This window comes from Myotis yumanensis, unplaced genomic scaffold (genome assembly GCF_028538775.1).
Source record: "Myotis yumanensis isolate MYYU_CA2020_CCGP unplaced genomic scaffold, mMyoYum1.0.hap1 SCAF_11, whole genome shotgun sequence".
Classification (NCBI taxonomy): Eukaryota; Metazoa; Chordata; class Mammalia; order Chiroptera; family Vespertilionidae; genus Myotis; species Myotis yumanensis.
The window spans coordinates 21,278,780-21,295,462 of NW_027223762.1; the positions used below are offsets into that span (position 1 = coordinate 21,278,780).

Here is a 16,683-nt window from a genome sequence, read left to right on the forward strand (position 1 = left end):
AAAAATGGCTTCAGATGAAAAGTACAAGTCATTTTGAAATACATAACTGTCTAAATGCCTTCGGTAATTTGTTGTAGCCACACAGTTCAAATAATCTAAAAATATAAAATCATTTATAAAATTGGAAAAAGAAAACTCTTAAGTAATCTTATAATTTTAAAAGCTATTCCCGTTCTGATGTATTTCTTTATTCTTTATCAGATACACTTTTTAAAAATAATTTTTTAAAAATATATTTAACTGATTTTTTACAGAGAGGAAGGGAGAGGGATAGAGAGTTAGAAACATCAATCAGCTGCCTCCTGCACACCCCCTACTGGAGATGTGCCCGCAACCAAGGTACATGCCCTTGACCGGAATCAAACCTGGGACCCTTCAGTCCGCAGGCCGACACTCTATCCACTGAGCCAAACCGGTTAGGGCTAAAATAATTTTTTATTGTTGAAAGTATTACATATGTTCTCCCCTTTCCCCCATTGACCTCCCCCAGCCCGCCTCTGCCCTTCGTGCCCCAGGCCTTCAGCACCCTATTGTCTGTGTCCATGGGTTATGCATATATGCATACAAGGTTTTTGGTTGATTACCTCCCACCCAACCATCCTTCCCCACCTTCCCTCTGAGATTCCGCACTCTGTTCTAGTATGCTTCCATGTCTCTGGATCCACTCCATTTATCCATTTATTTTGTTACTTAGATTCCACATATGAGTGCAATCATGTGATACTTGTCTTTCTGTGACTGACTTATTTCACAAGTATCATGCTAAGTGAAATCAGATACACAGTTTAAACATTCATTTAACAAATACTTATTTAACAAGTGCTTATTTTGTCAAGACCTATCCTAGGCACTCCAGGATTCATCAGTTATAATGTCTGAACTTTGTGAAACTTATATTCTGCATATAAGAAGCAAATAATAAATACTTAGTATAAAATATGTGTTTATCTGGAGAAAAGAATTTCATGAGCAGAGAAATCTGGAAGTACATGAGCCCTAAGGCAAGATCTTTCTTGCTGTTAAGAATCAGCAAGGAGATCATTGGTTGTAGTGTGCATACAATTTTGTACTTGTTACTCATTACATGTATAAAATACTGATTGATTCTAAGGAACAGAAGCTTCATTAAGGCACCTCATTTAGGAAAGGGAAGCAAAGTGGTATAGAGGAAAGAGCGTAAGCATGAGACCTAGTTAGTGGTAAAGTGACTTGTACCATCGAAGTTTAAAGAATCAGAATCCTATAATGATTAAAATTATGAGTGTAAGTTGAAGAGAAGCTCAAAATTCCATTTGCCAAAAGAAATTGGTTAAAAACATGAAACATTGTTCATCTGATAATTTTTTCTTGTAACTGAGACTTTGGACCTCAGTTCCCTCTATACTAGACAGCACTAAGGGTCTCTAATAACTTTTGAAAGTTCTTTCTTGCAGCAAATAGAAAATGGAGAATAATCTGCCCCCACCCACCCCCATTCCTTCACTAACTTGTTTTAATCTACTATTTAAAGAATTTGAATGCAGGTGCTTTTGTTCAGTGCCTTACGTTGTTTTCTGACCTGTTGGCTCCAGGCATTCTGTCCAAAAACCTGATCATACCTGTGTAAATTGAGCATTGTATCTGAAAAAATAACTAAAACTTACCTATAAAGTATATAGCAGTGATAGCGAACCTTTTGAGCTTGGGATGTCAGCATTTTGAAAAACCCTAACTTAACTCTGGTGCCGTGTCACATATAGAAATTTTTTGATATTTGCAGCCATAGTAAGACAAAGACTTATATTTTTTATATTTATTTTATATATTTAAATGCCATTTAATAAAGAAAAATCAACCAAAAAATGAGTTCTCATGTCACCTCTGACACGCGTGTCATAGGTTCGCCATCACTGGTATATAGGCTAATAGTCCTACTGACACTGTCTATATATTGTTACCTATTGAGAGAGAGTATATTCTCACCTGCTACGAGGGTGTACAGTTTGAAAGAAAGAAACAAACAAAAAGTGAAAAAGCCCTTAACTGAGCTACTGGTAGTATCTTTCCTTGTTGTTACTGAGATGGTACCCAAAATTTTGCAATTTCAGAATTAAGGACGAAGGGTGCTCGCTTTAAGTCTGTTTTAGTTTGAATAGCAGGAAGGACAGGAAACCAAATATTGCATTTTAAAAAAAATACTTCTAAAACTTAGATATTGGGCCTCTTAAAATGGGCTAAATAAACATTACTTAGATCCCTAGGTCTGGGCTTGTCCAGGTATTCTCTATATTTTAAAAGGAGATAAAAAAAGAACATGTTTTCTCCATTGGAGATTTTTTTTAAAGCCCTGTAAAAGCAAAGATATGATTTCTTGATGTTGTTGGTAACAATCTTATAGATTAAAATATGTTTAAAGGCTCTCCAATTTTTTATATATATAAACTGTCCCACTTTTAATAATATATGTTCTTAAGATCTTTTTTCCTTATTTTTAACTGAAAAAAAGCCCCAGCTGCTCCCTTTGTACATGGGAAATAATGACTTGTCATAAGAGAACATCCTAGTCTTACGCATATTTATTTTATTGTGGTTGAAAACTTTTCACCCATATCATATTTTCACAACTATAAGCATAAGTTTAAAAAAAAATCTAAACTAAAAATCTAATTAACCAGAAAAATCTTCATTCCTAAAGCATATCAGTTAACTAAGATAACATAGTTAAAAATCCATTTTGTCCAGAAATGGCAATTAGACTTTATGATGTGTTGCTCACTGTCACAGTTACTATTTTCCTGAAGCACTTTGAAAATAATTTTGAAACTTGTGATTAGGGTTAGTAGAAAAGAGGTACAGTTGATCAGTGACATATACCAAGATTGGGAGAAAAGACTAAGTAAAATAAATCATGTTGCACATTCCTGAACTATACTTATAATTGGTTCCTCAGGAACTGTTTCACCAAAAATATTATTTTGAGTATTTCTTTTAATAATGCTTTTTAAATGGTTTAAGGATTGTGAAATATTTTAATCTTACTGAAAATATATGCAAATAATATATAGCTAACTCCTGTATAGTGACCACCCAGATCTATTAGAGCTTTATATTTTGCTTTGTTTGACTTAGACTGTAGGGATTTGTTTGTTGTTTTTTGTGTTTTGTTCTGTTTGTTTTTTTAGAAATAAAGCATTTAAGGTGAGGTTGAAGCCTCTCCTTAATCCTTTTTCATTAGAATTTCATATACAGGTTTTTATTATCCCCCGTGGGCTCCTGATTCTCTTTCTACTGTACTGAATTGAGAAAGAGCTAAAAGAATAAATGTTTTGACATCTAGAAGTGGTCAATGGGGGGAAAAGGAGACATGTAATACTTTAAACAATAATGAACTTAAATTATTAAAAAAGAATAAAAAAAAGAATATAGTAATACTAGCCTCTTGAAAATCCCAGGGAATCTTTTGTGAGAGGAAACAAAAAAGTCAAGGACACATCTTTCTGTTTTTAAAACCACTTTTTCAATTGACTTTTTGAAAAACGAGAGTCGGCATGTACACAAGTGATGGATTTTTTTATCAATGAGCGCTGATGCCATTGCCAGGAAGTTCTCAGGCTGTTTTCACCACAGCAGTGGTCCAGCAAGCCCTGGTTTTCTGTAACAAGTGAAAAGAATGTGCAGGACTCTGAGGGCTGACTGTGCAGAATGCTGAGTGCTTGGTAAACTGAATCTAACCTCAAGGAGGAAAACAGTGACCTTGCCTACAGCAGAAACACCACCAAGGTGGAAAGGTTCTCCCCTTTCATGTCCATGTAACTTGTTATTAGTTACCTTTATATTATGAGACAAAGAGAATGTTAATAAAGAAATAAGACTGAACAATAGTTTTTAACATAAAAAAATGTTTTGCCATCTAAAGTTTATTTTTTTAAAATTTCTTTCGAAAAATTGAATACAACTTGGTATATGCAGATGTAATGAACATTTTTTCCATTTAGTGCTTAAAATTGTTATGCCCAGATTTCAGGATCCCCAAGAAACCACACCAGGGAGCCAGCCGTGTCCGATGCAAAAGCATAAGAGTCTTTATTCAAGCCCGGGCTTGGCTCCCCTACCCTCCTTACTGACACAGCAGCAAGTGGCAGAGAGAGAGAGCTAGCCCTGTGGGAAGAGAGGTTTTATAGGGGGTTGGAGTAAGGGGAGAAGAAAGGACTGTGGGCCCTGCCGATTGGCCAGGCGCAAGTCGGTGTCATCATTGGTTAGTTTAAAGAAGTCCTGGGTGTGGCTTGGGCTTCCGGGAAGAAGCCTTGCCGAGCACATGGCTGCCCAAAAATGGAGGATCCAGGGTAAGATGGAGGGCGTAGCCCTTACCCTGGGGCAAGATGGAGGGCGTAGTCCTCACCCTTTCATTAATAACTTTTTTTGAGCATTTAAATGAGTGATCTGAGAGAGTTTTTAAAATACAACCATATTTTGCTTAGTTCAGAGAAGTTTTCAGCAGTTTAGCCAGTGTTTAGAAGTTTTATGTGTTTATATTGTTGGAATAGACCTTTTTTCTATCTTTTCTCAAAGAAAGACTTTTCCAGGCAGTAAAAATAATCTAAAATGCTTAAACAAGCTCCCATATCTGATATTTTCAAGTAATTTTTATGATAATCACAGTTGTAAACAAAACACCAAATAGAAATCTGATTAAAGGAAGTTTAGATTTAAGAAAGTAGTTAACTGCAAGTTGGCTTATTACAGTAATGAGGATGAGAGTTGATTAGATGTGTAAGACTTGTTTATGCCTGTGTTGTAAGCTCCGAAGGGACTGGGTCCACATCTTTTATATCCTCATTGTGCACACTCATCACCGCCTCCATTCCCCATAATTAAGAATTCAGAAAAACTTATTAGCCAGTAGAACTCTGCCTATAGAACAAAGAAAATTAAGGTCGTATTTCAGTACTTGGTCAAAACTAACTATATAACATTTGGCAAGCACGACAAATAGGAATTTTTGAAATCTTTAAAAAAGGATTAATAAGAATGTTTGTTTATATTCCTCTTAATTCACCTCTCCCTTTTAAAATTTTGGATCTACATTTATTTTGTGACCAACTTTTACAGCTAGACCTTGGAAAGGGGTGAAATTTAGAATTTATGATAGGACAAATCAAATTCCTATTTAAAATCCAAATATACTTACAGATTACATTGTTTCATTGGAATTTTAAAATGTTAAATCATTACTACAATATAGCTGGGTCATTAATGGATTTGAAATTTTATGCTGGAAAAATACAGTGGGGCCTTGACTTACGAGTTTAATTCGTTCCGTGACGGAGCTCATAACTCAGATTACTCGTATGTCAAATCAGTTGTGAACGAGTGAGACACGTGATGCTGGGCTGATGTTGTGGCGTTCACTGTGACGTTTGCTGCGCCAACTAGCAGTGGGTTATCTGAAGCTGGCTCATAACCCGAATTTTAGCTCACAACTCAAAGCAAAAAATCGGCCAAGAGACGGCTCGTATCTCGAAAAACTTGTTAGTCGGGACACTCGTAAGTCAAGGCCCCACTGTACGTTCTTTTTAAGAAAATATTTTAGCCTGCCTAAAGTGGTTTTTGTCACAGCTAATGTAAAATTGTAATCAATATTTCTAACATCCTCCTATATAATAAAAGTCTAATATGCAAATTGTCTCCTCAACTGGGAGTTTGACCAGGGGGCGGGGCCAGCCTGCCAACCGCCCACAGCTCCTCCCCCTGGCCAGCCCCATCCCGGCCAGTGGTGGCAGCAGGCAGCTGGGGGAAGGGAGGCCCTGGCTGGCAGCCGGCAGCCACTAGGGACCCTACCGGTGCACAAATTTCATGCACTGGGCCTCTAGTCTTGCTTATAAGTCTGTTGTTTAGCTCTCTAATTTGGGGGACTATAACCGTTAATATCAGAGACAAAGCGTGAATGTTCCCACACGTCCCGTGTGGTTCAGGGTTCAGGATCTGTAAGAGGGGCCACACACAAATGAAAGAGACGAGACAAGAAATAATTTGGAAATTGGGGGGCCAGGCGAGAGCCCATCCCAAGAGGATGGACTCCGCTTTTGCTTAGGCCTTGCCATTTTTTTATTTAGTTTGGGATACACCTATAGCCCTTAGGCAGGCAAGTTCCAGTAACAGACTATCTTATCAGTAAGGATTTACATGACTATCTGGTGGGGAAGTTGCTTCAGCTACCATTGTCTGGACTAAACAGTGGGTGCATAGCCCTGACCTTTGCCAGGGCTTCAAGGGTCACCAGCATTCTGCACTCCTTGTCCACACCTCTCTGCTAGAGAAGACAATGGGCGGTTCCCCACAACAAAGCTCAAACTAAAGAATCTAATTTTCTGTTTGTTCATTGATATTAGGTAGCATCACACTCTACAACTATATTTTAGTTCAAGGTAAAATGCAAATTCTAGTTTTGATGGGCTCTTTAGTTCTAAAGATTGTTTAAAAAATACTTTAATGGATTCTGAAAGTGAAAATTTGGGGGAGAATGGTGCTTTAAATTGTAAGCATTCCCAAAGTTCAGAAGGCTGGTTGGTTGTTTGTTAAATTTGTAAGCTCAGAAATAGGGCAAGGTGTGAAAAAAATAACTGGAGGAACTGATCATGGAGCAGAGTTATCCAGTAATAACTTCCTTTTCTGCTCGGTGTGAAGTTTTCCTTTCACTTTTTTACAATCTGTGAAAGATTAATAAATTTTGACTAAAATCTTTTAAATGTATAAGCAACTTTAATAATCAGTTATGTACATCATTAGGAATCATTTTAGTAAAACTTCTTTTCTCAGAACACCCGAGATAACTATCCCACAGGGTTTGGATTAGGGAATTTGAAGATCATTTTGTGACTTGGAGCACTTTGGGGTACAGGACAGCCTAGGGGGAAATTTTAAGGTAGAAGGTTAACAAAACCTGAGGAGGCTAAAGAGGAAGTGCTAGGGGGTATGTGAGAAGAACATAGGGAAGTGTAGCATCAAGCATTTCAAAATTTTGACTGTCATTCACTCTTCTTAAAGATAATAGAGCAGAAACATCACCTTCCTCTTCTATTTCCTACTGTTGGGATTCAGAGCTCAAGCTATTATTATTTGAAATATAAGTAAGCTGTATTGTCAGGTAATTGGGCTTCTTTGGACTAGCCTGAGGACCTTACTGAAAGATTCGGGGTGGGCCGGGGTCACGCACCTATGACATGAGGCCATAATATATCAAAAGAGATTTTATTCCAGGCACCTGGGTGCAGGTGGGCATCAGCCAAGAGATCAGGGAGAGAGAAGTTTTTTTTATTAATTTTTGCTGGCTGTAAGCTGCTCTGCTGAGGAAAGAGTCCGGTCTGTCCTTGGCTCCTCCCAGCGTCAGATGGCTAGTGGTTATCTGGGCTATGCAGTGCTCAAGTTGCAAGCTTTCTGCAAGATACCTGCTAAGCACAATAAGTTTTCTCTGCTCCGTTTCATTCTCTTTAACCAGCGGTTCTCAACCTGTGGGTCGCGACCCCTTTGGGGGTCGAACGACCCTTTCACAGGGGTCGCCTAACACCATCGGAAAACACATATATAATTGCATATTGTTTTTGTGATTAATCACTATGCTTTAATTATGTTCAATTTGTAACAATGAAAATACATCCTGCATATCAGATATTTACATTACGATTCATAACAGTAGCAAAATTACAGTTATGAAGTAGCAACGAAAATAATTTTATGGTTGGGGGTCACCACAACATGAAGAAACTGTATTAAAGGGTTGCAGCATTAGGAAGGTTGAGAACCACTGTCTTTAACCCTTTCACTTACCATTTGTGTGAACAATACTGTCCAATAGAAATAGATATATATAATGTACAATTCATGTGTAATTTTAAATGTTCTAGTAGCCACATTTTAAAAAGTAAAAGGAACACAGGTAAGATAAAGTTTAGTATATTTAACCCAGTCTGTCATTCACTCAGTATGTTTCCCAAGTTCTACATAATACACAAAATTTTGGAATACAATCTAAAAACTCATTTGACCTCTCTAAGCCTTAGGTTCCCCTCTGTAAAAGTGGGAATGGATCTAGGTGAGCTCTAAGATTTCTTTCAGTTCCAACATTATATGTGTCTGGAGAAATGAACTGATGGTGTTTTATGGTATTTTTATTAACACTATTCTACAGAATTTCTAGATAGGTAGTTCCTTTACTTTTACTTAGTTGCTAGTGCTGCTTGAAAGTTGGTAAAGAAATCAGTATGGTATTCTGTTGGCAAAGGTGAGCGTTTTTGTTTTGTTTTTTTCTTTTATACTATCCTAAATCTCTTCCCTTTGCTGGACATACAATCTACTCTAAGAGGTGATAGAAGCATCTATTAAATGCTTTATTTTTTATTCAGAAAGCATTTATGATATATATATATGTGATCAAAGATTCTGGGAGAAATTCCAAAGGACAGGATATCTGCCTTTAAGAATTTAAAAACAATTGCAAATTACATAACAAATTCACATTGATAAGAAAGCAAACTGGGGGGAAGGGGGAGGACAAGGAAATACAGATAAGGGTGGTTGCAGAAGGGAAATTGTTGCAGCTGGTAATCATTTAGTTATCGAAGTTCAGCTCTGCTAAAAATCACCAGGAAGCAGAGCCCACTCTCAGATTCAGAAGTAATAAAGACATATATCATGTGGTGTTAAAATCGTGGCGTGGGAGGTGTTAGCCTGTTCTTAGGTCTGAGAGGCTGAGCACACTGTGAGTAATAATAATAAAAATAACTTGAACTTCTCACCCATTACAAGCATAATTTTTAAATCCAACTCTGAAGAAATACTTGTAGATATTCAGCAAAGTAATGTATCTTTCCTTCTTCGGTTTGCATTATATAAAGTATTGAGGTATTATGTACTCTTCTCCTTAGCAGTGTAGGTCATTATTAGAGGTCCTAAGGTTGTATCAACCTCTGGTTGATGACCACATTTTCAGTCTGTGTCTAGTCCAGGGGTGGGCAACCCCTGGCACGCGTGCCAAACATGGCACACCAGTAACTTTTGCTGGCACTTGAAACCCTCTCTTATAATCTTCCATTTACAATTTTTGTGAACATTTGAATGACTTAAATGTTAAATTACAAGGAACTGGCAAGACACTTAATTTTATGTTTGATTACATAAAGGCTTTTGAAAAGAAACTGGAAGTCTTTAAGAGGGATGTAGATGGTGAGAGATTTAAATATTTCCCAAACTTCAAGAGGCACATCAAAGACCTCCCAAAAGATGACAGAACAGACTGTCAAAGCCTTCAAAAGCTGTTTTTAAACATCATCGAGCCAACTATTGAGCAGTTCTTCTCAAGATTTGCGAAATTCAGAGAACTGGAAGAGACAGCAAAATTCATGAGGTTTCCAGACAGCATGAAACTGGAGGAACTAAACTTACAAATGTTTTCATGGATAGACATGGCTGACTTTGAAATGCAGTTGATTGAATTTCAGAGTAGCTCAATTTAGAAGCAGAAATTTATTGACCTTAGAGTTGACTTGGAAAACATTGAAAAAAAGCGATTAGAGACAGGAGTACCAGAGAGAAGTGTCGAAAACGAACTATTGAGGACTTGGAATGCCATTCCAGAAAATTTTTTCTGTTTAAAAAACTTTGCAACAGCGTTACTCTCCATGTTTTCATCCACATACACTTGTGAATCTTTGTTCTCAGTGATGACCTTTGTTAAGTCTCGTAATAGGAGTAGCCTGACGGATGAAAGTAGTAGCTCGTGCATATCTCTGAAGGTCACAAAATATAAACCTGATGTAAAATCTCTGTCATCACTGATGCAGCAGCAAAAGTCCCACTGATAATATCAAACGGAGTCATAAAGTTTTCTGTTGGACTATCAGTGTACATGTATACATTAAAAAATAAATGTATTTTTCATCATCATATACTGTGTTTTTGTCGCTCGAATGAATTTTATTTCTTCAAGGTTCTTCACATACGTACACCTTAAGAGATATCAAGTAGGCATAACATGTTCTCAAAAAATTAGGGTTGGCACGCAGAAGAATTTTGAGTCAGATTTTGCTGGTTTTGGCACGCACTCACAAAAAGGTTGCCCACCCCTAGTCTAGTCTGTTTTCATATTACCAGACAAGTTGGCAAGTGATAGACACTTCCTATGCTTTGTACTCGGTTTCTTATTTTCTCCTTCTCTTTAGGTTCTTTTGTAACTAGTTTGCACCCACTACAACATTTATTAAACCTATCTGTATGTAGGCAGAAATACTGGGGCTTTTTGGTGTCTTTTTTTTTTTTTAAGGCGTAAGTAATAATTTCATTTGTTTAGTTAAGTGAAATATTGTCCCACTTGTAAAAAGTATACAACAAAAATTGATTTGATTCTAGAGTTGTCTTTTTGATATTTTTAGTTTTGGACTATTGTAGATCTTATAAACAGCCATTGGTTTATGAAATAAAAGATGTTTTAGAACCTAGCCTGTTAATTAGAAATTGTTTCCTAGGATTGTCTTTAAAATGTTATTGTATTATAATTGAATTTAATTGCTTAGACCCAAGGCTGATTGTAGGCCCAATTGTAAAGTGAGGGACATTGGTCATCTTTTCCCTCCCAGCTCTTCTCACAGCCTTGTATAGCAGAGCTCTGAGTCTCTCTCCCCATCCTGACTTATGGGGGTATTTGACTCCTCTCCTTCTGGAATGTTCTGAGACTATATTTTTTGTAAGTCATTAAATCATCAGTAGGTTGATCAAATGGTGTGATAGACATGGTTGTTGTCTACCCTGATAATCTCTTTCTTCTTTTCAGCTGTTAGGTAAACTTCCATGACAAAATTATTTTCTTTGCATTTTTCTACCTCAACCTTCCTGGCCTTGTTGAAATGTGTCAACTTATACACATAAATATTTTAATTATGAAAATAGTTACTCTCATTTAAGGAAAAAAAATAGTTTTTTCTTACAATGTTTTGGTCTAGATTTTTATACACAAAAACAATGATATATAATAAGACTAGAACTCTAAAGTAGCTATTTTTATCATATTACATTAATCACTTTTCTGTGGTTATTCAGAAAAGACATCTCTGACTTAATTTTTCTCTTGTGTTTCAACAGAAGGAGACTATATTAAAATGTTTATGCGAGGTCGGCCAATTACAATGTTTATTCCTTCTGATGTTGACAACTATGATGACATCAGAGCAGAACTGCCTCCTGAGAAGCTCAAACTGGAGTGGGTGTATCCTTTTTTTTACCATGACAGCAAATTCGCTGGCTTCATTTAAGAAAATTAGTTTACCTAACCTCTATCAAAATGATTTTTATATCAGAAAGTAAATGTAATAAGCATACCAACCTCTGATCCTTTTATATATTTTATATATTTGCTATTAGCAATTTAAAATCACCAAAATTAATGTCTTTGAATAGGGCAAGCAATATTTTAAGATCATTTACAGTAGGTATTTGTGATGTGATAGCAAAGGCATTGGACTGGAATTGGAAGACTAGTGTCTGAGTCTTGGCTCTGCCACTTACCTCCAGTAAAACTTACTTTCTTCACTTGAAAAAGAGGTTAATAACCCCTACCTCACGGGCCTGTTATGAGAATTAAATAAGAAAACATCAGTTAAGTATTTTGTAACCTAGGAAATATGAATTAAGAGCTCAAATTAACAAGGTTCTTTTAATTCCAGAATTAACTTCTGTTCTTAGCCAGACTTTAAAAAAAAAAAAAATGACTATATGAAACAGTGCTCTCCTAATTTCACTTAGAAATTCTCCCTTTTCTTAGAACGTCTAAGAAATTCGCAGTGAAGGGGAAGGGAGCTAATAGTTTGAACTCTGCTTTCTGTCTCTGTTCTCCTACATCCCCTTTCCCCACTGCCTTGAACCATTCCCTCCTTTTGGCAGCAATTAGCTTGGAAATCTCTCCAATCCTATAATTCTGTACAACTGTTTAACATGCACTCTGCCTACCAAACTGTGCCTGGCAATCTCTGCTTTATCATTTAGGTCAAGCATAAATGTCACTTTCTCAGATAGCCCTTCTTTTGATCTCTCTTTTTCTCTCCATTTAGATCCTTTTATTCTTCTACCATGCTGTTATTTCCCCCCCCACAATTTCTAATGATATAATTGGTGTTTGTTTTTGTCATTTTTGCCAGAGCCTAAGCTCCAGGGACATAGGCCTCACATTGGTTTGTATGTTTAGCTCTGTGCCTGACACATCAGGAACTCAATCTATATTTATTTGTCTGTTAAATGGGGGAAATTAAGATTCAAGCACACTGGCAAACATGAGTTTTCAAATTCCAGGCCAGTCCTCTTACACTATACCTTTCTGATATTTTTAAGTATCCTTGAAAAAATTGTTAATTTAACACCTTGAATATTGTGCTTGTTTAAAACCTTGACTCTTTCTTTTAAGATATGGTTATCGAGGAAAGGACTGTCGAGCTAATGTTTACCTTCTTCCTACCGGGGAAATAGTTTATTTCATAGCATCAGTAGTAGTACTATTTAATTATGAGGAGAGAACTCAACGGCACTACCTGGGTCATACAGACTGTGTAAAATGGTTGGTATCATTTAACATTGTTCATTTTTTAATTTCACGCTCTCGTTTTTATTATTGGGGGTTTTAAAAATCTTGGTTTTATTGGAAATGATTTATTGTGGACACCTCAGAATTTAAGGATATTACGGGCATTGCCTTTTAGAGAGTGGAAGGAAGGGAGAGAATGGGCGAGAGAGAGAAACATCAATGTGAGAGAGAAATATCAATTGGTTGCCCCCTGAACGAGCCCTGACTGGGCCAGGGATCAAACTGCAACCCCCAGGTTCATGCCTTCCTCTCTAAAAATCAATAAAAATATATATTTTAAAAAGCAGTCCCATTGTTAGTTTTTTGAGGAAACTCCATACTGTTTTCCACAGTGGCTGCACCAGTCTGCATTCCCACTAACAGTGCACTAGGGTTCCCTTTTTTCCACATTTCTTCCAGCTCCTGTCATTTGCTGATTTCTTGATAGGTAGCCATTCTGACAGGTGTTAGGTGATACCTCATTGTAGTTTTAATTCGCTTTTCTCTGATGGTTCGTGACCTTGAGCATTTTTTCAGATGTCTATTGGCCATCTATATGTACTCTTTGGAGAAGTGTCTATTCAGGTCCTTTGCCCATTTTTAATTGTATTGTTTGTCTTCTTGGTGTTGATCTGTATTGGTTCTTTTATATATATTGAAATTAACCCCTTATGAGATGAATCATTGGTGAATATCTTCTCCCATATTGTGGGTTCCCTTTTTGTTTTGTTGAGGGTTTATTTTCCTGTGCAGAAGCTTTTTAGTTTGATGTAGTCCCATTTATTTATTTTTTCCTATATTTCCCTCAGAAATATATCAGCAAAAATAATGCTCTGAGAGATGTCTGAAATGTTATTGCCTGTGTTTTCTTCAGGAATTTTATGGTTTCTCAACTTACATCTTTTATCCATTTTTATTTTTTTCTTGTGTATGGTGTAAGTTGATGGTCTAGTTGCACTTTTTTTGCAGGTAACTGTCCAGTTTTCTCAACATCATTTATTGAAGAGACTGTTTGTACTCCACTGAATGCTCTTGCCTCCTTTGTCAAATATTAATTAACCATAAAGGCGTGGGTTGATTTGTGGGCTCTCTGTTCTGTTTAGTTTATCTATATGCCTGTTCTTGCGTCAGTACCGGGCTGTTTAGATTATGGTGGCTTTGTAGTATAGTTTGATATGTGGTATTGTGACCCTCCAACTTTGTTCTTGCTACTCAAGATTGCTGAGGCTATTTGGGGCTTTTATGGTTCCAAATAAATTTTTGGAATATTTGTTATAGATCTGTGAAATATGTCATTGGCATATTAATAGGAATTACGTTGAATCTATATAGATTGCTTTGAGTAATATGAACATTTTAATGATGTTAATTTTTCCGATCCATGAACATAGTATATGCTTCTACTTGTTGCAATTTCTTCTGTTTCTTTCTTTAGTGTCCTTTAGTTTTCCGAGTACAGACAGGTCTTTTACCTCATTGGTTAAGTTTATTCCTAGGTACCTTCTTTTTTGTTGTTGCAATTGTAAATAAGATTGTTTTTTGGTTTCTGAGAGTTTGTTATTGGTGTATAAAAATGCCACCGATTTCTGAATATTAATTTTGTATCCTGCTACTTTGCCAACTTCATTTATTAGATGTAGTAGTTTTTTGGTGGGTTATTTAGGGTTTTCTATGTATAATATGTCATCTGTGAATAATGACCATTTTAGTACCTCCTTTCTAATTTGGATGCCTTTTATTTCTTCTTCTTATCTGATTGCTGTGGCTAGGACTTCCAGCACTATGTTGAATAAGAATAGTGAAAGTGGACATTCTTGTCTTGTTTCTGATCTTGAGAGAAATGCTTTTAGTTTTTGCCCATTGAGCATTATATTGGCTATAGAGTTTTTATACATGGCTTTTATTATGTTGAGGTGTGATCCCTGTATTCCCACCTACTGAGAGTTTTTATCATAAAGGGGTCCTGGATTTTATCAAATGCTTTTTTTGTATCTGTTGATATGATCAGTGATTCTTATCTTTCATTTTGTTTATGTGATGTATCACATGTTTTGATTTGTATGGGTTATTTTGGTTCTCCTTTTGTAATTGGGTCTTGATTGTTATTGTCCCATTTGTGGGTGGGATCTCCCCTCAGGCTGGCTGACTATGAGGCTAAAGCCCACCTATATCCTGCGAGCTGTTGCACAGGTACTAGGTTGCGGGTTTGCTCTTCACTCAGGGCGCGGACAGGAGGCAACCGATTGATATTTCTCTCTCACATCAATGTTTCTCTCTCTCTCTCCCTTCCTCCCTCTCAGTCTCAAGGTGGTTTCTGCCCTTCCTTGTTTAAAAGCCTCCTCTTCAACTATTCTTTAGTTGGTAATTCAGGGTGAATGTTCCCCAGTTTAGCTTTACTTCCAGTTTGGTGCAAGAAAGATCCACCTACTCCACCACCATCTTGAAACCCTTTAATGCTCATGTTTTAATACTAGATTAAAATTACAATGCATTATGCATCTTCACTGTAATAAAACCATGTGAAATATGTATATGTACATAGGTGCAGGACTAGAAAGGAACTTGGATATATGAAAATAGTTTAGGTGAAGAAATTAAGCAAAAAACAAAACTCATAGTCACAGGCAACACAACAGCATGGTGATTATTAGAGGGGAAAGAAGGGTGGGTAGGTAGAAGGGAAAAAAAAGAAAAGTTTAATTTATTAAGGCACAATTGTGAATAAATATTTTCTTTAGATTTAGTGTTTTGTTAATTTGTCAAGTTTAATAAAGAAGTACAACTGAAAACTTATAAATCTTTTTATACTTGATGTTTATTTGATTTGTTAAAGAAAAAGAAATAGGTCACTGGGAGATTTTTTAATGATTAAAAAACTGTTTGAAAAATGGTTATACTAAGGCATATTTCTGCTGTTTCTTACGATTCCTGTATTTAAAATTGCTGTTAATACTGCTTTTTAGCCTTGCTGTACATCCTGACAAAATTAGGATTGCAACTGGACAGATAGCTGGAGTGGATAAAGATGGAAGGGTGAGTGTCACAGTTTTATGCCTTCTGTGCCTAGTGACATTACTATTAGAATGGAATTGATAACTTTTATATTTCAATTTATTCTTCTAAAATTTAACTATGATTTCTAGTATAAGCAAGGAAAAATATTAGAATGTAAAAACATTCTAAAAACCAAAAGAAAATTATACTACTTAAATATTTTTTTTCTAAAAACCAAGTGTTCTCGCCCAGCCGGTGTTGCTCAGTGGTTGAGCATTGACTTATGAACCAGGAGGTCATGGTTCAATTCCTGGTCAGGACATATGCCCAGGTTATGGGCTCGATGTTCAGGAGGCAGCCAATCAATGATTTTCTAATCATTGAAGTTCTCTCTCTCTCTTCCTCTCCTGAATCAATAAAAACATACATTTAAAAAAAAAATACAAACAAGTGTGCTCAAGGAAACTACTTACTTTTAAAAATGGGAATACTGATAAGATTGTTAACTTATATATATTTTTATTGATTTCAGAGGGAAGAGAGAGAAACATAAATGATGAGGGAAAATCATTAATTGGCTGCCTCCTGCACACCCTCTACCAGGGACCAAACCCACATCCTAGGCATGTGCCCTGACCAGGAATCAAACCATGACCTCCTGTGTTCATAGGTTAAGGCTCAACCACTGAGCCATGGTGGCTGGGCGTTATATATATATTTTTAGCATAGAATAAGTTATCAGTGTTTGCTATAGGTACTGCAATTTCCCTAAATTGATTTTATATATGAGTAGCACTGATAACACTTTAAAATTTTTAGTTGCTATTTAGTATTACTAAATAGGCTTAAATAACAAATCCCTTATTTGTAAGGATCAACAGTGAATATTAATGATGGCTAATTAGAAATATATGACTGTACTCATGGCATTCTCTGGCTTGTTTCTTTCATGAAAAGGACTTGGAGGGGTTATATTTGAAGACTTATAAGACCCCTTCCAGTTCCAGATTCTGTTTTAAGAACTGTTTGCTTAGCAGTTTATTGAGCACTGATTTTAAAAAGTATTCTTTTCCCAGGAATAAAGGTAATGCTTAAAGCAGGGTATCCAG

At 36.3% G+C, this 16,683-nt stretch overlaps 1 protein-coding gene across 2 annotated transcripts in view; it reads left to right on the forward strand.

Annotated features, from left to right (window-relative positions):
* Positions 1-16,683, forward strand: part of EML4 (EMAP like 4) — a 163,158-nt gene that overhangs the window by 97,865 nt on the left and 48,610 nt on the right. For both annotated transcript variants that reach the window (XM_070429100.1, XM_070429099.1), the window contains 3 exons: positions 11,110-11,233; positions 12,425-12,574; positions 15,544-15,613. In XM_070429100.1, the coding sequence (XP_070285201.1) occupies positions 11,110-11,233; positions 12,425-12,574; positions 15,544-15,613 (344 nt within the window). The remainder of the gene's footprint in view (positions 1-11,109; positions 11,234-12,424; positions 12,575-15,543; positions 15,614-16,683) is intronic.